The 22,225-nt window shown below is 55.2% G+C and overlaps 1 protein-coding gene across 2 annotated transcripts in view; it reads right to left on the bottom strand.

The window, feature by feature from the left end:
• SSBP3 (single stranded DNA binding protein 3) overlaps positions 1–20,857 on the bottom strand; it is a 54,542-nt gene extending 33,685 nt beyond the window's left edge. The window contains exons 1-4 of one of the 2 annotated variants that reach the window (XM_050977172.1): positions 20,421–20,857; positions 20,254–20,326; positions 20,008–20,069; positions 19,362–19,446 (exon numbers count right to left, since the gene is read on the bottom strand). In XM_050977172.1, the coding sequence (XP_050833129.1) occupies positions 19,362–19,446; positions 20,008–20,069; positions 20,254–20,326; positions 20,421–20,476 (276 nt within the window). In that variant the 5' untranslated portion in view covers positions 20,477–20,857. The remainder of the gene's footprint in view (positions 1–19,361; positions 19,447–20,007; positions 20,070–20,253; positions 20,327–20,420) is intronic. The other variant, XM_030226338.2, reaches the window with a different exon arrangement.
• Between the last annotated feature and the right edge of the window lie 1,368 nt (positions 20,858–22,225).

The raw sequence follows: 22,225 nt of genomic DNA, 5'->3' as shown, positions 1-22,225 counted from the left end.
TCGGCCACTGGTGTGACTGAGGACATCCCCAAACAGCCTCTGAAACCACCCCACTGGCTCCAAGCCCCCAGCATATACTCTTTGTGCACCCATAGAGCAGAGCTGCCCTCCAACAGCACACGCAGGGAGGGGATGCACCCATGAAGCCCCTTGTCCCTGGACACGCAGCCTTGCCCTGAAGAAACCTTCAGCTGTGAGCTACGAGGTGAATTGAGCGTCTTGGTTCCTCCTATCCTGTCACAGCAAACACCCTTGGAAGTCCAGGAAAGATGGGGATCAACAGGGAAAGCACTGCTCGATGTTTTGCTACTTGAGATTCCAAAATTTTCACCACCACGCTAAAACTCTGCATATTTATCTCACTGATCCAGGAGAGAAGGCGGCAGGAAACACCTTTTTGTTCAAGTCTTTCAGGCTGGGAACAAAACCAGCTCCTTTTACCTCTTTTGTAAAATGAGCACCGTCATCAGAATCAGTGCCGAGGAGCGAATTTGTTTTGCAGAGGATCAAATAAATAATGGATGACGAAGGAAAGCTGCCACGGCGAGACTGCTCGGGAGATGCTCTGCTCTAGGCAGCCTTTCCCGAAATGCTCCCAACAGATCCTCACACTGGCTCCAACTCCAGCAGTGCTCCCCAAATCCAGGTACCAAGGTGTGCTCTGGCCAAAATGAGACTCTCCAAGACACCAGTGGCTCGTGGCTGTTGTCTTTGGCAACCCACACCGAGGATGGGAATGTGTTTGAATTGCTGCCAGGCAAGGGGAGCGATGTGGGATGTGCTCCTGCAAACTCCCAGGGCATTGAGGGGGCCCTGGGAGTCCAGCAGCCTGGCACGGAGCAGCTTCCCTACAGGAAAACCCAGTTTGCTGTCCTCTGTTGACCATTCTCAGCCACCAGCCCCTCACTAAGTCTCAATCCTTAAAAAAAAAAAATCTGTTGATTTTTTTTTTTTTTTTAAAAAAAAAAAAGGAAATACTAAGTTTCTGCTTCCCTGCAAGCAGCCACCCCCTGCCTCTGCCACCTCCGCCCTGGAATGGCTCTGTGCCACCACATCAGAGCCCAGCAAGTGTGGGGGCCATGCCACATGCCCACCTACAAGGGAAGCCTGGGCCTTCAGTGCTCTATAGCCAGAAGACATTAAAATCAGCCTGTCAATTTACATGCAAATTTATTTTAGATGCGACAGAGGGCTTACAAAAGAAGGTGTACTAGATGCTGTTTGCTTCTGCTAAGGCTGTTGTGGTTTGGCTCCCAAAGGTATTGGATGGGCGAGCTTGAGGGGCAGGTGCTGGGATGCAGAGGCTTTCACCTCTGGATCAGTGTCTGGCTGAAACCCAGCCCTCCAAGCACCAAAACCCCTCAGTATGAGGGCAGTGCAAGCTGCTGCTGGTGGAGCAGTGCAAGCACAGAAGCGTGCCCACTACCACTGCCCCTCTGCCTGGCAATCCCTCCTTGATCCCACCTTGCTAAGATTCCCCAGCATCCTTTGTCTTGTGCTTTGTTTGCCTTCCCAGAGCCTGGGGAAGCCTTCCTCTTGTCCTCCTCCCCTCCTCCCTGTCCCCAGCCAGCAGCACCCAGCAGGTCCCCGGGGCGGTTTCTCAGAAAGCGCAACCGTTTCTGCACAAAGTTTGGCACTCTGGGCCAATGGCAGGAGTTGCTTTAATCAACTCAAATGGCATTTTCTGCAGATAAGTCTCCCACTCTCTGCTGCCAAGAAAAAGCCAGTCGGACAGCAGCAAGGGAAGGAAAAAAAAACCCCAACACAACCCCCCCCAACAGAGGCTGCAAAGTCACCGCACAGGCTCGCAGGGTGATTATTTATAGCCCTTCCCTCTGCAAAAGCCAAAAATAATTGTTCCAGCCCAATTAATGAATTTCTGAACGCTGGGCTCAGGGGTAGCCACCAAAGTGCAGCACTTTGAGCTACTTGCAATGTATTGGGCTGTAGAAAAATGGATTTAAGAAGGGAGAAAACTTATTGTGCAGGAGCAACTGCAGACAGAGAAGAGAGGAGTGAGAACATGAAAGCAGCAGCCCTGCAGACCCCAAGGTCAGCGGGGAAGGAGGGGGAGGAGGTGCTCCAGGCACCAGAGCAGAGATTCCCCTGCAGCCCGTGGTGCAGCCCATGGAGCTCCACGGTGGAGCTGAGACCGCCCTGCAGCCCATGGGGAACCCCACACTGGAGCAGGGGGATGCCCAAAGCAGGCTGTGACCCATGGAAGGGACACACACTGCAGCAGTTTGGGAAGAACTGCAGCCTGGGAGAAGGACCCATGCTGGAGAATTTTATGGAGGACTGTCTCTTGTGCAAGGAACCCCATGCTGGAGCAGGGGAAGAGTGGGAGGAGTCCTCTCCTGAGAGGAAAGAGCAGCAGAGGCAACTGTGATGAACTGACCACAGCCTCCATTCCCTGTCCCCTGGAGCTGCTGGTGGAAAGGAGGGAAAGAAAACCAGGAGTGAAGTTGTGCCCAGAAAGAAGGGCAGAGTAGGGGGAAGGCTTTTTAAGATTTAGTTTGTATTTCTCATCATCATTTTCTGGTTTGATTGGCAAAAATTCAATTAATTTTTACTCAGGTTGAGTCAGCTATGCCTGTGGGTGATGTTTCCCTGTCCTTATCCGACCCATGGGCCTTTCATGGTATCTCCTCTCTCCTGTCCAGCTGAGGAGTGACAGAGTGGCTTTGGGAGGCACCTGGCCCCCAGGTGGGGCCAACCCACCACCTGCAAGTGGCACCTGGTGAGGAGGGATGGCTGAAGGCCATGGGCAGCTCTGGAGAGCCAGCAGGCTGTGGGCATGGCAGCGTTTCCTGGATGGTTGGTGAGGAGGATGTGTCTTCCCAACTCATCTCCATGGGGGTGAACTGGGGCTCCCAAGGGGTTCCCCAATATAGGGCTGGGCTCTAACAAGGTTTAACTACAGCCATTGCTGAACCCCAGAAACCCCTGTGAAGGTCTGACCATGCTCACCAGCTGGGAATGAGTGTGGGAAAACACTGAGCTGGGATCCTTCCACCCTGCCCCAAACCCAGCAAGACCAAAAGCCTTCTGCAGCCCCCTCCTCAGACATTTCTACCCTCCCCCCAGCTTCCCATTTCTCCTCACAAGCCCTCTGGTTTTGTCTGGAGAGCGTTATCCCTTCTCCACAAGCTCAACCCACTCACACCACCACTGCCTTTTCTATCAGCAGGAGAAGAGGAGCAATTGCATTTGCACAGAAGTTGGGGGGGGAAGCACCAGGCATCCTCTCCAAGTTCTGCAAGCAAACCTTCTCTAACACAAAAAAAATATATTACATTGTCCTGGTTGTGTCTGGGATAGAGTTAATTTTTTCCTAGTAGCTGGTACAGTGCTGTGTTATGGATTCAGCATGAGAACAACGTTGATAACACACTGGTGTTTTTGCTGTTGCTAAGTAGTGCTTACTCCAAGTCAAGGACTTTTCAGCTTCCCATGTTCTGCCAGTGAGGAGGTGCACAAGAAACCATGAGGGAGAATGGCCAGGAGAGCTGGCACAAACTGGCCAAAGGGTTACTCCATACCACAGAATGTCATTTCCAGTATACAAACTGGGAGAATTTGGCCAGGAAGATTGAGGACAAGCTGGGCATTAGTCAGTAGGTGGTGAGGAATTATATAGTGCATCAGTTACCTGTTTTATATTTTACTTCTCTCATTCTATCATGTCCCTTTTCATTTCTATTACTGCATCTTATTTCAATTAATAAACTGCTCTTATGGCAATCCATGGGTTTCACTTTCCCCTCCTGCCCCCCATTCTCCTCTCCATCCCACTGGGGCAGAGGTGTGAGCAAGATATATGGTACTTAATGTGGTTTAATCTCAATCAGCAAATTATATATATGTATACACACACCCTGTATATATGGCATGTGTGACAAACAGATCAAAACTTCTGCTGGTGGAACCAAGCCGAGGGGTAGTTCAGGGCTCCACAGTTGTTGTCCTTGCATCAAAACTGATCTCCCAGATTGGGTACCACACACCCTGGGCATATTCATCTCTTGGCTACCCCCTAGACAAGCCAACCACCCACAACCCAGCATGAGCCCCAGACACTCATGGCTGCCTTTTGAAGGAGAAAACCTGGGTTCCCTCTGTATCCCATCTCTGTCTGTTGGCTTGACACGCTGGGGAGTTTCAAAAAACTACCAGTTTTGTACAAATTGGTAAAGCACAGAGAAACCCTACTGCTCTGGTGGCTCCAGCTGAAGAGCCAGCAGAGGAACTTGTGTGGGAACCCACACTAGAGATGCTCCCATAGCAAACCCACAAATAGACACATTTCTTTCTTTTTAGAGACAGCATATACTTTTTCCTTATTGGGGAAGGAGTTTTCCTTTGGTATCCCCCTTGGGAGGACCAGATGTGTCCTGCTGAGCTGCTCTCATGACAACAAACCCCTGAGGTCCCCCTGAGACGCGCCCTACACTACAGAGCACCCTGCCCCAGCAGGTGCTTCCACACCAAGCAGCCAGCAGAGCTGCAGATTCCTAAACCCACCAAAACCTGCCCATTCCCTTCCACCCCAACTCATCCCACCCTACGGCCAGCTCCACCTCTGGATGACCCGCAGAGGGAGAGGCGTATCCTGCATCCACGGGACACCTCCGAGCAGCACGAGCTGGGGCTCAAACCCGCCAGCGTGGGCTTCAAGCTGACCTGCAGGACCCCAGCAGGGAGGAATTGGGGGCAGGGGGACCCTCTCTTTACCCCTGCAGGGCGCTGCCCCCCCCTTTCCCGCGAGGCTGCGCCGGCTCCAGGCGCTGCCGCGATCCAAGCGGAGCAGATGGCACGCGCAACACTTACGGCTTCGCTTTCCAGCCGCCATCGCAGAGCTGCTTCTCAGCAGGGCGGAGGCGGGGGGGAGACGGCTTCTCTTTTTTTTTTTTAAATATATTTTCTCTGGGAATTTTTGATTTTCTTAAAAAAAACCCCATCCCATGTATAATCCCGTGCTCGAGCCCCAGGAGCCCCCAGCAGCGGAAGGATGGTGCGTGCTGGCTGACTGGCAGCCTGTCCGTCTGTCCGTGCCTGGGGACCCGGCTGACCGCCCGAAATCCCCGCCGAGAGGGACAAATCCTGGAAAGCCTCACAAAGCAGAGATATGGGGGGAAAAAAAGGGATGAAGTGATCAAAAAAAGGGCTTTCTAGGGATTCTGCTGGCTCGCCTGGATTTCCTCCCTTTGCCTCCCTCCAGCCTCTGCCATCCCAGTCCTGAGCAGAGAAGACTCAGAGGGAGAGCAGAGCTGTTTCAGCTCTTTGGGACACTGGTCCTCCTGCCTCCATCAGATAACATGGAGCAAGGGAGATGCTGTCCCACCCAGGGTGATGACAGGCTCTGGGGCCATTTGCCAGCTTGGGGATCAGACTCGGGGTCCAGTGTCACTACATGCCACAGTCCTCTCATCCTACTCCAATGGCTCAAACCAGGTTTTCTACTTCCCAGTGGAAGCCAACACCTCAAATGAGGCTGGGAAACCATAAATCTGGGCATCGCAGACACCAGATTGCTTTCAGCAGCCGCGCTCTGCACAGAGCTCGGCGATAAGTAACAAAAAGTCTGTGCTTTGCACCACTGATTTCTTGTCTGGGGATGCATAAAACCTGGAGATGACAGATCAGCACCTCGATCCAAGAGCATCCCCGCCCTCACTCTGCCGGAGAGGCGGGTAAACAAAGGCAGCTCTCCCCGGCGTCCATCCGCAGGCAGCTGTGGAGTAGTGGGAGGGGGAAAAAACAAAAGAGGTCTGCATGCTGGGATCTGCGGGAATGGGATGCCCCTGGCGCTATCCCGGCCCTTTTATTCCATGGGTACCCAGAGGGAGCTTGGCCCCAGGCCTTTGGACACTTCATTCCCTCAGGGTCTCCTCGCCCAGCCATCCTGGCTGGGTGCCAAGGGCAGAGCCACACTCCATAACTACTCAGCATCCAGCAAGGGGGAAAACATCCCGGGTTTGGGCACAGAGAGTGGCTTGGCCATCTTGGCCAAGAGCTCAATGATGATTTGGCAACAGTTCTGTGCCAATGGGCACTGCTGGGTGTGACCAACATCCACCTGAATCCCATGTGGGACTGCGCAGGCAGAAGTTTGAGCCCCCATCCCATGGTGCACAGAGATTTAGTGAGGCCAAATCAGGCAGGAAAGATTTGGGATGCAGTTTCTTAATTTAGATGGCTCCACCACTGGCAAGGATGAGCAGGTGATCACCAATGCTTTGCATAGGGTGGTGACTACAGCAAAGGAAAAGGGACAGCGCTGGGAAAAAAGGGACAGCACTGGGAAATGCCAACTTGAGGATGTTTACAAAAAAAAACCCTAGAAGGTAGCCATGGCTGTGTCAGTGAAATGCCCAGGTCTTGGTCTATCCATCCCTGGGTACGTGCTGGTTGTGCCCCTTGCCCAGTGAGCCCTGGAATAATGCTGCCACACTCCTCCCAAAGCCCACCAACTTTCCCCAAAACACTGTTTGGATATTGCATCTCAACTCCATCATCTTTTCCAACCACTGTGCTTCCCTGTTCATGCTTCATCTGTTTGTTACTAGAGCCACACACCCCAAAACACAGGGTTTGGAAGTACCAATGAGCACACCTTTAGCTCTGGGGCCACATGGATTATTTCGTCTGAGGCCACCACAGCAAATCCTTTCAAAGGAGGAAAGGCAAGGTATGAAACCATCTTTACAATCCTAAAGTTGAATAATTACCACCTGGGCTGCGGGAAGCCCTCTCCCCTTTTCTGAGCAAGAGCTCCAGGACCCAGCAGTGCCCAGGGAGGGGACGGTGCTGCTGGCCCCTCCGGGGCTTTGCCAAGGAATGCCGGGGGCGGCAGCGGGGGGAGCAGCAGCGGTGGCGGTGCTGGGAAGGGAACCAGCTGGAGAGCCGCAGCCTCATGAAATAATGAAATGCCAAACCAACCCCTGCATCTTCCACAGTCTCTCAGGTCACCTACCAGATTAGGAGGCCTGTTGCTAAGGCAACCATATCTTGCAAGTGCTAGCTGAACTTCCCCATCGGTTTTAACCCTTTAAGGAGCAAAAAAAAAAAAAAAAAAAAAAAACCCAACCAAACCAAAAACCTCTCTAAGAAATATGTATAAAAATAAAATGAAGGGGTAATGCTAATGATGCAACCCACAGGAGGCTAGCAGAGGCAAAGGGGGGGGCTGCTGGGAAGGGGAAGCAAAGGGAAGGCACCCCAGCAGCCACCTCCTGCACGGTGCACGCCGTGCTGGCTCCCTTCCAGGCAGCTAATAAAATTATTCGGCATCCGCACACACACACATACACACACACACACACACACACACACACAAGACCCAGCAAACTTTTGATGCGCCTGGCACGGCAGCAGGGGAGTGAAAAAAAAATAAAAAAAAAAAAGCCCCTCCCCAAAAGGCAACAAAAAGTCAGGTTCTGCATATGGAATGGGGGCAAACAAAGCAAAAATGGAACTTTTTTTCTTTGCAATTTTTTTTCCTCCGGTGGCCTCGCAGACGCTGGGCAAGCCCTGATGGCTCGGCGAGCAGCCGGCAGCCCGGCGCCGCACAGGAGGGGACAGATGGCCGGCGCAGCGACGTCGGGATGGAGGCGACGAGCACCCGTGGCCACCTCACCAGCTCTGCTGCAATCCATGGCCAGGAGCATCCAGAACAGGGATGCACGACTTGTGCTCTGCGGCCATAAAACAGAATAATAAAAAAAGCCCCTTCTACATGCAAGGATCATGTCCCAGTGGGGTGATGGGGATCACAGTTCCCTCCTCTGGGAGAATAAAACCCCACTCAGACTGCACACCAGGCAGGGAGCCCTAAATCTTGCAACCCGCTGGGTTAACAGGGAGGCCTGCGAGCAATAAGGAGGGGAAAAAAAAAAACCAAAAAAAACCCTGAGCAAGGCAAAGCACAGGCAGCACAAGGGAAAGGAAAAAAAAAAAAAAAAGGAGGGAGAGGAGAAAGAGGCATGGAAAGGAGGAGAAAATGTGGAGCGGCATAAATCAGGCGCGCGGGGGGAGCTGGGGAGCACAGCAGCAGCACGTGCTGCGTTCCAGGCGCACAGGCAGCGCACGCGGACGGCTCCTGCCTGCCAGGATGAGCACCGGGAAGCAACCAGCCCTGTGCCCCACAGAGAGGGGCTCCCAGCCCCTCCTGGTGCTGGTTTGATGTGGGGTACTGGCTCTGCTGGCCAGCACACAGTCATTTCCATGTTAGGCTCTGTGGGAAAGAAAAAGCCTCTGGTGTTGGTGTAAAAGATACTCCATGGCAAAAATCAGAAGGGTTTCTGCACCCTTCTTCCCACTCTCAGGTCAGGCTGGGGACAGCCGGCGTCCTCATTTGAATTCCCCTCAAATGAGAGCAGCAAAATGGAAACTTGCTCCCGAAAGTCACCGTCTTCCCACCAGCCTGCTCCAAATTCCTAATAAAGAGAGGGGCAAGGCTCAGCGCAAGCCCAGCTTTGCTCTCATTGAGGGGCTGCAGTGAGATGGGCTTACACCATGCTAAGTGGCTGCTGGTATTGCTGCCCGGCTGTGATCCTGCCCTCTGACCCCACCTCCATGCCAGCACCCCTGCACCCTGCCAACCAGCTGACAGGAGAAACTTAATTAGCCACGTCCATCAACCCCAAACATCTGTAACCAGCAATATTTACAACCAGAAATAAAGAGGAGTGACCTTCGCGGTGTTGAAAGACAGTTGGGTTCTTGTATTACAACAGTGGGGACAGGCAAAATTCATTATCTCTAATAGCCATCCTTATAACCAGATTAAACACAAAGGCAGCAATTCCATATTCCCTGACCCGCCACCGTCCCCATCCCGAGCAGAGGGGAGCTCCCCCTGCCACAGCACTGCTCACACAAAACCCCCAGTTCAGCTGATGTTTATGCATGTGGTCATCTCCATCCCTCCTACCCAGAAAAGACAACACCCTGGCTCATCCCACCCCAAGAGCTGGGACACCCAGCTGGGGTCACATCTCTCCTGGTCCTCCTCCAGGCAGCTCTAAGGAGATGCTCAGTTCCCTTGTGAACGCTCTGGAGGTACCAGGGGTAAGCTCCCTGCTACACCAGGAATGCTGTGCTGGAGATGTTTGCTCACAGGCTGCAAGCAAAAAGCACTCCGTTTCCAGAGCACAACCAACCAGAGCCCAACCCTCCAGAAATCACCACTGTCAAGTCCCCCATGCTTAGACATCCCCAGGCACGAGGGGTTTTGTCCTGAAGAGGCAGCCAAGGCTTTCACCTCTGGCTGTGAGATTCTGGTGGTGCCAATCACCAGCCAGGGAGCCAGAGCCTGTTATTTTCATCAGAGGATGTTCTCTGTGGGGACCTTCAGCTGCCAGCCAGGAGAAACAAGCCACTGGAGACAACCTGAGCCTCCTAATGGCTTTTCCTCCAGCAGCAGAGTGAGGGCAGCTCCTTCTCCAGAAGATGAGCACCAGCGGGGCCAGCTGGTTTCTCCAATGCTCAGCAGCAACAAGTCAAACTGCTTGGAAAACACTTAAGGTTGGGGGGGAAGCTTCAAATGGACCAGGCGGACGACGCACCGCGCTGGAGCAACGGTAAAAGTTAAAATTAATTAGCTGGCAGGATGACAAAGAAGCCATTGTGCAGCACGGTGGAGCAATCCAAGTACAAAGGCTTTATATAAGTCATGTTGAAAACTCCTTGATGACTGCAGGTAAGGACGGACAAGCTGTCAGGACGTGCCACAACACCCTGAAGGGCTCCAGGACAAGCAAGTAAATCTGCTTTTAACGATGAAATGAGCCCTAGGAGCCTCAGCCAGGACCTTCTCTCCAGCTGAGACTGGCAAAGGTGTGAAGCACCTGGGTGTTATTGGTGCTGTAATACCCAGGATAAAACAAAACCATCTGTTTGGGGGTTTCTATGGAAAACTGCGCTTGAGCTGGGCTAAAGGGACCCATGTGCAATGTGAAGCAGCTTTTGCTTCCTTGTGAGCTCCCCACCTCCATCCCAACCACATCCCACAAAGCACATCCCTGCCAAAAGCACCCTTGATGAGACCAAGCATTTCAAAGCATGGCTGTCCCTGCACAAACCCGACCCCAAGAAGGTCTCACAGAACCAGACCCACCTCCTGGTTCACAGCTTGTACAGAAGACCCCAGCAGCCAAAGTGTTTCCAGAACCAACAGGCAGACTCAGGTTCTGTTCCTCAGAGAGGAGCAGGCACTCCCCCAGAGCCACAGGGAGAGCAGAGAGGGGCTGAAGCTGTGATGTGATGGAAAGTCACTCCAAGCTGCCACCAGCCATGACCTCCCCCTACCATTCAGCTGGCAGATGGGCACAGGGAGGCTGGGTGTGATTTACACCCCATCAGCTGCACAGCACTCCGGCAGAAAGGAGCCAAGGGGGAGAAAAGCACCTCTGCCTCCTTGCTGTGAGCATTGCCTGTGGGGGTTCAAGCAGCTTCTGCACTAGAGGCTGCCTCACCCCAATGGGGCTTCCCCCAAAAAACAGGATGAGCACCCAGCGAGGGCTGGGCAGAGCAGGAGGGCAAGGAGGATGCTCTGCTGGGCTTGGCAGGGCAGAGGAGCCAAGTGTGATGCAGCACCCTTATCTGCCCACCCCAAACCAGGGTGCTTCAAGGAAGAGCCCTGCCCCCTTCCTCAGCGTGCCCTGCCTTTTTTTCACTTATTAAAAAAAAAAAAAAAAACCAAAAAAAAAAAAAAAAAAAAAAAAAAAAAAAAAAAAAAAAAAAAAAACAAAACAAAACAAAACAAAAAAAACCAAAAAAAAAACCAAAAAAAACCACAACCCCAAACAACCAACGAAGAGGCTGAGTTAAAAACACGCCACCTGCCTGGGGACACAGCTGGGCAATGCCAGCTACCCATGGGGTGACAAAGGGGCATTTCCCACCTTACAGTTTCTAAAAATAGGTAAATAAGCAAAGCCATGGCCTGAGACAACCTCACAGCAAGGCTGCAATGCAAAGAAGGAGATGCCAGCCAGCCACTTGCCACAGTGGGCACTGGGCAGTGTTGGACCAGGTGACCCAGGAACGATGACAGCTGTGTGGGTGGGAGCTGGGATAGGAGTGGAGCACAGAAGGAAATCCATGTCAGGTAGGAGGGACTGGCTGTGGGCTGTTTTACCGGCTGGGAATGCCAAGGGATGCCAGCACCCCAGCTGTGTTGGGCAGGTCATGCTCACCAGCAAATCAGAACTGCTGCAGTGCATCCCCCCTGCTTCAGTTTGTAGCCAAAAAATTCCAATTATAGGTGCGAGCTCAGCCTTGAGAGACTGTAAAAAAAAAAGCCAGCCCAAATCCAAGGAAAATGGGAAGGAAACCTCCCCCCCCAACTCCAGACCCTGTTTGAGGCAGGCAGGAGGGGTGGTGAGAGCTCATTTTCACTACAGAAAGCTGCCGCACCCCAGGAGGAGAGGCACCAGATCAAATGTTCAAGGGTTGATGCAGAAACATTAAGGGAAAAAAAATTAAAAAGAAAATGTTAGCTCAAGACACAGCCAGAGGTCTTCCTTTGGACTTTATCTTAAGGCAGCAGGCACAGCCTCACACATGGACAGACAGACAGACCAACCGACCCCACAGGCTCCCACCCAGCCCGGGGAGCAGAGAGGTGGAAATCACCTTGCTAAAAACCACTGGTGGTGGTGGCAAAGGCCAGGGAGGAGGAAGAGTAAGGCAAGTGGGAGGGTGCTGGATGGCCAGGCACAAAGCACTGCTCTGTCCCACCACTCCCAAACACACAGGCACACGCCCCTCTATCTTTATCCACATGTTCATCTTAACAGTGCATATTCCACAGATGTAATTGCATATGCATACATTTGTCTTCTGCTTAATTTTGATACTAACAGTCACCATGCATGCCACATTAAGCTCAGGCAGGAGAATGAGTGTTTCTCCTCTTATCAAAGAAAAAAAAAAATTCATTACATGCACAAATTCAACACAAAAGAAAAAGCTGGTCTTACCACACAGAGCTGTGCCCCCATCCAAACCCAAATCTTACCCAAGACACCCAGGTGCCCCTCTTGCCCTGACTGGCACAGGAGACTGATGTCACCGCTCTGGAGATGAGAGGAGGTGGCAGTGGGTGGGTGGCTGGGCAGTGGGGTTCCATCACACACAGGCAGCAGCACCCAGAAGCTATCCCTTATTTTGGAAATCCCCCACTGACTGCACTGCTGTAGCTCTGAACTCAGCTCCTGGCACTTGTGGCCATGACCAGGAGTTTTGAGAGACCAAAAAAAACCCTAAACCCCAGGTGAGGAGGCAGAGGTGAGGTATTTGTTTACTTGCAGAGACATTTTTTCTCCCTGCCAGCCTGGAGGAAAGCACTGTTTCAGCTCTGCTGAGACCCCAACCCTGGGTGACCCCCAGGGTGACCCCCAGGAATCTGGGTGAGGACTCAGAGGGAGAAGATTCTGGGAAATAAGGATGAATGTGCCTGTGGGCTGAGCAGAAGTCAGGGAGCCTCTCTGAGCCACGAGTGGGATGCTGGCAAGGCAGGAGTGCAATGCTCACAGGGATCCAGCCCATGCTGAGTACTGGGGACAGGGCAGGGCAGATCCCAGCACCAGCCAGGCTTGACACAAGGGACAGGGCAGATGCCAGTGCCAGCCAGGCTGGACACAAGGGACAGGGCAGATCCCAGTGCCAGCCAGGCTGGACACAAGGCACAGGGCAGATCCCAGCACCAGCCAGGCTGGACACAATGCACAGGGCAGATCCCAGCAGCAGCCAGGCTGGACACAAGGCACAGGACAGATCCCAGCGCCAGCCAGGCTGGACACAAGGCACAGGGCAGATCCCAGTGCCAGCCAGGCTGGACACAAGGCACAGGGCAGATCCCAGCGCCAGCCAGGCTGGACACAAGGCACAGGGCAGATCCCAGCGCCAGCCAGGCTGGACACAAGGCACAGGGCAGATCCCAGCGCCAGCCAGGCTGGACACAAGGCACAGGGCAGATCCCAGTGCCAGCCAGGCTGGACACAAGGCACAGGACAGATCCCAGTGCCAGCCAGGCTGGACACAAGGTGCTCCGGCTGCTGCATCTCAGCCATCCCTCTGGCATCCGCTCTGTTCCCAAGGAAAAGCAGGAACAAATGAGGCTGCAGCAGCTCCCCCGGAGCACCCCCACCAGGGAGGGCCTGGCACAGCCGGGTGCCATTCCAGCGGGTGCCATTCCGGCGGTGCCAGCTCTGCCGCGGGGGCGTGAGCGGTGAGAGAGGAGCAACAGCCAGAGCCCCCTGCCCGCTCGCCAGGACCAGCTCTGGCAGCTGTTTCCAATAGAACCAGGGACAGCTTTACAAGAGAAAAATAGGGAACAAAAGGTAGGAGAAAATCCAAGTTTCCAAGGTAAGGAAGGAAATGATCAGGAGCACAGGAAAGTCCCACTCGTACCCAACAGACGGCGTCCTGACCTAACACCTCCCCACCGCCGGACAGGAGCGCCCGTGCCGGCCGCAGCTTCCCGGCACGGCACGGCTTGGCACGGCGGCCCCTCGCCCTCTTTGTTCCTGCGAAGGGACCCCCGAAGGCCGGGGAGGGCAGGGCTGTGAGCTTTGTGCTCGCCCGGGGCCCAGCATCTGCCGGGGGCAGGCGCTCCCCCCGCAGGGTCCCCTCGCCGGCCTCACCGCGCTCGCCCACGTGGCCGCCGGGGCAAACAATGGGATGGGATGGGATGGGATGGGATGGCGCTGGGCTGCCGAGCACCACGCAAGGCCTTCCTCCTCCTCCTCCTCCTCCCCGCTGCGGGCTTCGCCAGCCACTGGAAGCTGGCCCCTCTCAAGCACTGGGGGGAGGGGGATTAAAAAGATACTATTAAAAAAAAAAAAAAACACAAAAAGAAAAAAACAGGGAAAAGAAAAAACACTCGAGTCTGGCTCGCTGCTGCACTCGTGCAAGGCGAGGGCACGTGGAGACACAAGCACCGGGATGGGCAATTGGGCAGCAGGGCACGACCCCCATGGGCAGCAGCCAGACCCAGCCATGCAGGGGGTCCCCAGCCGTGGCACAAACCCCCCCACTTGCCCTCCCATCCTCAGGCAGGATTGGAGAAATCCTTCCTCTCCTTCCGTCCCGCTCCCAGCTTTTTTGGAAAACCCCCTCCCGGACCGGAGCCAGAGAAACTTTGCGTGTTCGTTCGCACCATTTGTTGATATAAAACCCATCCCCTGCCTTACTTTTGCAGAGGCACTCGGGGTGGGGTGGAGGGGGGGGGGAACGTCTGTTTCTATTTGAAACCGTCAAAATTAGCATTCAGTAATTAAAAATCACACCCTTTCTCTTAATAACCTAACCAGCATGATACAATCAGGTTGTGCCAACTCTTTAATCTAATTGACTAATTACAGATTTTAATTTAGTCAGTTACTGAACAACTGTTGACAATTTGTTTTCATTAGGGACAGAACAGGATAAATATTTAGGCTCCCCAGTCAAAGACTAAGACATAAGCTCTGGGCTCTGACCTCCGGTTTCACAATGGAGCCTTCTCCATGAGCATCACCCGTGGAAAGGTGCTGCTCTGCCATGCCCTGGTCCTGCTGCTGGGCAGCAGCAAGTGTGGAAGCTGAGGTTGCTCCATCATGACAGCCAATGTTTAAAATATAGTATTGAACTAATCCACCCTTGCATGGTACTCCAGCAAGAGCAGGCTTTAAAGGACACCCAGGCTCACCAGTACCCTTAACTGGTGGGGAAGGCCCAGCCCAGTGCTGCCAGGAGAGGGAATATCTGGATTTATTTATTTTTGTTGCAATTTTTTTTTTAAAGTGATGTGGAGTTTTGCAGCTGCTCCTGGCAGCCTGCCACTCCTGAAGGAAACTCCTCTCTCTGGTTACCTACCAGGGAACCCTGTCCCTGCAGAGTTGAGCTGGATGGAGCCCAGATGGAGAGCAGTGCCCCATGGAAACAGGACAGAGCTGTGTGTGCCCACTGAGCCACATGCCCAGGGCTCAGACAATGCCTGTGGGGGCTCACAAAGCTGTTCCAAACCCCTGTCCCTGGGTTGCACTAAACCTGCCCCAAAAACACCTCTTCTCCTTCACCTCACTGGCTGCACACAACAGGAGAAGTTCTCAGGGACCATCACCACCACAGAGATACTCATGGATCAACACTTTCATACCTGATGGTCCCACCCTCACAGCCATGGGTGCCTCAAACAAGGTCTTACAACCTTCACTGGTCCTGGAACAAGAAGAGAGCCTGGCATGGGAGAGGAGACAGCCACACCAAACCCTTCATGCATGAATAACATCCCTTCCCAGAGGTCCCACAGGGCCATGCCACCTGCCAGTGCACCATGCCATGAGTTGGCCACACAGACCCTAGGGTGCAGCTGGTGCTGTGACAAAGAAATGCTTCCCTGCAGCATAAGAAAACCCAGGCAGTGATGCCTGTCCCACACCTGGATGGGGCATGACTGGCAGATTCAGCAGACAAGAACCATCCCTGGGACACCTCCAGTCTGTACAGCCAGCAGACCAAAGTCCTTCCAGCCTCTTGGGCTTCACCTTGTTTCCACCAAGCACACTAACTCCAGCAAGCCTGAATTCTCCATCCATCCATCCATCCATCCATCCATCCATCCATCCATCCATCCATCCATCCATCCATCCATCCATCCATCCATCCATCCATCCATCCATCCATCCATCCATCCATCCATCCATCCATCCATCCACCCATCCACCCATCCACCCATCCACCCATCCCCATGAGCTTCAGAACCCCCAGAGATCTCTCTAAGGGGGACTGTTTCATATAAAAAGGAGGAGCCCTGGTTATCCCCAACCAAGACAGGAGCCCCAAACACACCATCTTTTCCCAGACCAACCACTGCACATCCAGCAGCAACCACCCCCACTGCTGCAGACATCTTTCCAGACCCAAGTTAGAAAGAACTGCAGCAGCTTTCCAAAGTTAAAAACACAAACAAATAAATCAATGCTTTGCGTTAATGGCAAGTTGAAGCCACAGCTCTGCAGATCTTGTGCTGCAGAGAAAACAGCATTTCAAATGCTCCCAAGTGCAGGTCCTTCTCAGGAAGAAACTGGGGGAAACAGAGCTAGGGCATGATGAAGTCAAAGTCTTCATCAGCTAAAGGCTACCCCGAGTTTTCTCTCCTGCATGATGACATGAGCTGGCTGTGCAGGCAGAGCAATACCACAAAAAAGTATGTAGCAAACAGTCAACTAGATTTAAGTTCATTTTCTGTAGCTCGAGGCCAAAATCGACTGAAGTGGTTCTGGTGATCAAGTTTTCTGCAATTCCCCTTTCTATGTATTAGCTCTTTGACAGAAATTCACTGCGGTATTTAAACTGGCAGTCATCACCGCTAACTCAAATTGTATTGGCTTTCACGGCGTTGAAATGCTCAACTGCGAGCAGCCATCGGCCAATTCCCAGATAACGCGCCGGCTGAAATCCCCTGTCATGACCAGAGATCCCCTTGCAGGCTCCAGGAGCGTGCTGGAACGCTGGCCTGCTCGCCACGGGGCTTGGAGGAACCCAAATCAACGGCTGAGTTTTAGGAGTTGGTGCTCGTGGGGTTGTTATTTTGGATCAACTCTTTGGGTACAGGTGGAAGAGGATGACTAACAACCCTGCAACCAACACAACTCATAGTTGTGTTAAGGGATGCACAGACGTGCCAGGGATGGAAGGGTAGAGCAGAGCAGCATTCCTCCTGCCTGTGCCAGGTGAATCCCCACTGCCATCACTCTTCTCCCAACAAGCACCTTTCTACCAAGTCCCAGCAAGTTTTTGTCCCAGCTTGGGAGAAAAACCTTAGGGGAAAGGTAAAAAACAGTATTTCCAAGCACTCACAAGACTCCACAGTTTTCAAGGGTCCCCTCAAAAAAAAAAAAAAAAAGAGTGGCGGGATTTCTCCTTACTTTCTTAATTTCCTTCCTTGCTTTAACTTCTCACTGAAGATTTAAACACTCAAAACTGGAGGGGGAAATCAGCAATTTGTCCTGCTGCTCCTAACAGTTTTCATACAGTTATGCTGGAAAATAAAGTGGAGATGACACACCATGCAAATCCCACCCTGCTAACGAGGAGAAGTGCTCCCTCTTCCCAAAAGATTTGTGTCCTAGGAAAGAACCTCTCCGGTGCTGGCTCTGGGAAAGTGACATGCTAAAGCATCCCCTCTTTCTGTCCTTACAGTAGCACAATATCCAGGTTAACATACACCATATTTGGGGCAAACACCAAGCAGGACACACGGAGTTTGCCCATTGCTGGCCAAGGGTAAACACAACGCTCTACAAACCTGGGGCAAGACTTAGATTGGGATATTTTTAACCACAACCACCACATGAAGCAATTCATGACTCACTGATCCAGCCCTATTTGGGGTTCATATCCCATTTTAGCTGCCATGCACCTCTGATGGCTCACTGGGTTTGCTGTTTGCCCTCCATGCTCACCAGTACCAGCAGCCTGCCCAGAAGCTGGAGAGAAACAAGGCTCTATTCACACTCCCACAGTTATCGTTGGGTTCTTTGGTCAATATTTAAGTTTTGGCCAGGTAGGTTCCTGCCCTGTAAAGTACATGCTGTGCCAGGAAAACACCACTCCTCAGAGAGGGACTGTACTGTGGGCATCCGTCAGCATCCACACCACAGAGAGGCACAAGCCCTGTCTTGGGGCCAAAACATGCCTGGGGGAACTAACCCAGTGCCACCAAGCCAAAGAACAGGGGAGTGAAAATCTTAGGAGTTTTACCCAAAAGGTAAAGCACTTGGGGCTCTTAGAAAACTGCATTACACTGAGAATTAAAAACAATCAGGATTGTGTCTATTTACTGAAAGCTTAAAGCAACGTGTATTAAAGAAGTTTATGCGAATCATCTAATGCACTCAGGCCTATTGTTAGAATTATTACCAAGCTAAAAAAAGATTAATTTCTCTAAATACACTAAATCCTCAGACATGATGAGGAGGCTGCTGTGGATGGAACATTACCAGGTCTTGCTTGCTAATGTCATCTTCACCTGTGGCTCTGCTGCCCAAAGATCTACCTTTGCCTTGCTCCTGATGAGCTCACTGTCCCATCTGGGCTACCAAAACCCCCATAACTTGCCCCAAAACATCCAGGAAGTGAGCAGAAGCCAACAACTGCTGGTTATCAGCTCTGACCCCTGGTTCAGGAGTTCATCATCTTAATCCGACCCAGTGAAAACAAGCAATGCAGACAGAGGCCGCAGGGATGGACAGACAGACAAACTCCACCTAGCAAATACCCAGACACACTTCTCCCAAGACCCAGCGGGGTGGGAAGAGACAAGAGGCAGCTCAGCAGCCGGCCCAGCCTCTCTGGCACTGCCTGTGCCCCAGGGTGACTGCTGTGGCCAGTGCCAGCGTGCGAGAGCGCCGCGGAGGTCGCCGAGACGCTCACCTGGCACTGCTCGCCAGCAAACCCTCACACATCCCAAGCCAGGCATGTCGAGGCAACGAGAAACTTGGGAAGGGAGGAAAAATGGTTTCCATACCATAGTCTCCCTGGAGCAGACAAAACCAGCTCCTGCTACGAGGTTTAAACGCACTTGACTGGGGTCCAAGCCCGCAGCCAGGTGACTAATCCTTTGATGCAAATTCCTCCCAGCGCTGTGGATGCGGGCACCGCGTGCGGGACGGGAGCGGGCAGCCCACCCGTCACCCATGGGGCAGACATGCCGTGCCCCCTTGGCAAGAGGGATCCTCTGGGAGACACCTCAGACTCAAGCATGCCACCATCCATCCCTGGGTCACGCTGCCACCTCTGCAGAGAGGAGCCCAAACCGTGGAGAGCCAAGACGCTTAACGACCAGCCAACGGGGGTCTGTAACACCAGTTCCAAGAAGACAACACCTCTCCCCTGCTGGGATCAAGGGAGGACTCAGGAAACCAAGGAAGCCCCCAGCCTTGCCAAAGGCAGGGAGATGTTAACTGGGGCATTCAACAGCGGTTTGGGGAATTCCCCTTTCTACTCCCCACCAAAATCCAACCCCCGCCCATCCTGCAAGGTTCCCTCAGCATGAAACATCTCACCACCACAGTGTCCTCAGCATGAAATATCTTGCCATCGACCCTCTATAAACACTTTGTTGCCCATTACCATGCAAAACTTCTTAATTCTACCACTAGCCCGAATGTCTTTAAGTGCTTAAGATAAGCATCTGAGCTCATTTACATAATTGCAACATTATGAAATACTGTTCAGTCAAATCAGAACATTGCTGGTTAAAAAAAAACCCCACGCTTTTTGCCAGTCGGTTACGTTAGGTTGGCTCTCGGTGCGCCGGAGCTCCCCAACGCCGTAATTACCGCGAGGATTAGAAACTTGTTACTCACGTAGTCATGAAAGGCTTTGGCTTCACTCGAATGTTCACAAGTGTCTCGCCTTTCGGGAGCTGCGCAGTACAGGTCCCAAAACACGCTGCACGGCAGGGAGAGACGGGAGAAGAGAAGAGCAGTTACTCATCAGGGATCGGGCAGCCAGGTCAGCGCAGGTGAGCGGTTTCCCAGCTCACGGCTGGGCTGGGACCTCAGCTGGATCCAGCTGTGCATCCCAGCTTTACACTACTCGGACCCGACCGTCAGGAGCGGGGATGCTGGGCGCTTAAGGGAGCAAAAGTAGCCTTCAAGAGGCAACACCTTAAAGGGATAACCCCGTGAGACTTCAGGGACTTCTCCCAGCCTCGCAGCCGCCCAGCCCTGCTCTCCTGGGCGCCCCAGCGGCATCGGCACAACCCGGTGCCTGCGGCTGGCCCGGCAGCTCTCCAGCGGGAGCCCTGCCCGCCGCTCCCGCGGGGCCGGGGGTGGCTCCGCCGCGCCTCGACGCCCGCGGGGAGCGGGAGCCGGGGCGGTTCGGGGCTCGCCGCCGCTGCTGACTCACGCCACTACCAGGGCTGTACCCCGTGGGGCCCCGCGCCACCGGCGCGCACCCCCCGCCCCCGGGGGACTGCTCCCACCCGCGACGGGACACCCCCGCACTTACCACCACCAGGAGTGCAGGAAGCCGGGGGGCTCGCCCAGCGTGATGTTCTTCTCCCACCGGATCTGCGGGCAAGAGGAAGACAGCGGGGGGTGGGTTGGGAGGGGGGGGGCGGTACGGGCGGGGGGTGGTCGCGGGTGGGCGTGGGCCCCCACGCGCGGCGACCCCCCGGCGCCGCCGCCGCCCCGCGCAAGATGGAGGGCGGGCGTGCGGCGGCGCACAAAGGGCGCGGGGGGCGGCGGGGCTCACCTCGGACAGGAAGGTCTGCGCAGACTTCTGGGCGCCGACGTGCAGCAGGTACTCATAGACGTACAGCGCCAGCCTGCAACAGCCGAGAGCCGGGTCGGAGGAGGAAGAGGCGCCCCCCTCCCGCCCCGCACAAAGCCGCCCGCCGCCACCGCCGCCGCCGCTCTTACTTCTCCCGCGCCTGCCCGTCCGAGGGCACCGCCGAGCCCTTCCCTTTGGCGAACATGGTCCGCGCCGAGGACGAGGGGGGCGGCCGCCGAGAGCCGCCGCCGCTGCCGCCGGAGCTGCTGCGCCCGCCGCCGAGGGAGCGCCGGGGGCTGTCAGAGCGCCGGCCGCCGCCGCGCCCCCATCGCCCCGCGCCCGCCGCCGCTCGCTGCGCCCAACGCGCCGCTGGCCGCGCACCCGAACGTGGCCGCGCCGGGCGCCGCCCCCGCCGCCGACGGGCGCCCGCTCCCGCCAATCACCGCCAGGCGGGGGCGGGGCCTCTCCGCGCCACGCCCCGCTCCGGAGGCGGCGGGCGGCCTCCCGCGGCGGGCAGGGAGGGCGGGCGGCGGCGGCGCGCGGTCCTAGAGCGCGCCCGGCTCGGCCCGCGGGCAGCGCCGCTTCCCCAGAGCCGCGCGGCGCGCGGGCCCTTTAAGGCGGCGGGCCGCGGCGCGCAGCGCGCGCTGATTGGTCAGCGCCGCGGAGACCTCGGAAGGGGGGACTTGAAACCGCCCGTCGGGGGGGCGCGGGGAGCGGCGGTGCGGCCGGGCGGGCGCTGCCGCTCCGCGGCGCCGGGCGGGACGGACCCGGCGGGAGGCAGGCACAGAGAGAAGGAAGAAGGGAGGCGGCCGGGGGCTGGGCACGCCGCCTTCTCCTCCGGACCGGCCCTGGCGGGTCCCGCCCGGCGCCGCGCACCCCAGCCCCGCGCTGCTGGCGGTCACCCGAGGGCCAGGCGCGCCCGGCTGCGCGGAGCCCTGAGTGGAGCCCGGGGCCAGCGTGTCCTGGCTGCCAGCTCCGGTCACGGGTCTTGTTCGCCTCGCTGCCCTTAAAAACACTCGGGGAAAGCCACCCCCCGTGGCCCGGGCGAGGGTCGCGCAGGGTGGGCTGTAGAGCCCTTCCGATTCTCTCCGGGGGCTTGGGCAGGGCCGCGCTGTGTCCCAGCGCACCTCCAATTTAAAAGTCAGGGTTTGCGTCCCTGCCCCACCAACATCTGCTTCTGCAGAACCAAACTAACCACCAGTGCCGGCCTCGGGTGGCGGTGCCCATGGGGACAGATGTTGGAGCAGCACATAAATAGGGCTTCAAACAGCTCCTTCCCCCTGCCCTGGCCTCACCTCTCCCTCCGAAGTGACTGGCTGAACAAAACCCAGCAGGGCCGGCCGCTGCGCGCTTGGCTGGGGCCATGTGATGAGTTACCCCCCGCTAGAACGGGGAGGTTGCGCTTAAAAGACGGGGGATGTCGGGTGCGAGCGGGGCCGTGCGCTCCGTGCGAGGGCACGGAGGCTCGGGGCGGCGGCGGCGGGGGAGCCGCGGGGCGGGGGAGGGACTCCCGCGGCGGCGGCAGCGCTGCGGCGCCCGTGGGAATGTTCACGGCCATCGGGACCTGCCCGAGCAGGGCCAAACTCGTTCACAGGTTAAATTGAGGTTTAAATTGAACTGGGGGGTGGGGGGCGGGGGGGAAGAAAAAAAGTCTTGCAATGCGGTAGGTCGGAAAGGATCAAAACTTGCAGGCGTCCAAGATCGTCTCAGAAGAAAAGGAAAACCTGGGGCTTCGCCAAAGTTTTGGATTTTATTGTGGGGGTCTGGGTGACGGTGGTGATGACAAGGCAGGCATGAGGGGCTCTGCTCCACGCTCGCCTCTGCGGCACAGACCAGAGGGACAGGCCAGACAAATCCCAGACTTTGTGTCTCCCGAGCTTTTGCATCCCCTGCTTCTCTGGTGCTCTGATGGGTTCAAAAATAACTGGGAGTGTCCCCTGGGACTGAGGCTATG

Source organism: Serinus canaria, chromosome 8 (assembly GCF_022539315.1).
Source record: "Serinus canaria isolate serCan28SL12 chromosome 8, serCan2020, whole genome shotgun sequence".
Taxonomy (NCBI): Eukaryota; Metazoa; Chordata; class Aves; order Passeriformes; family Fringillidae; genus Serinus; species Serinus canaria.
This window is presented reverse-complemented; position numbering and strand designations above follow the sequence as displayed.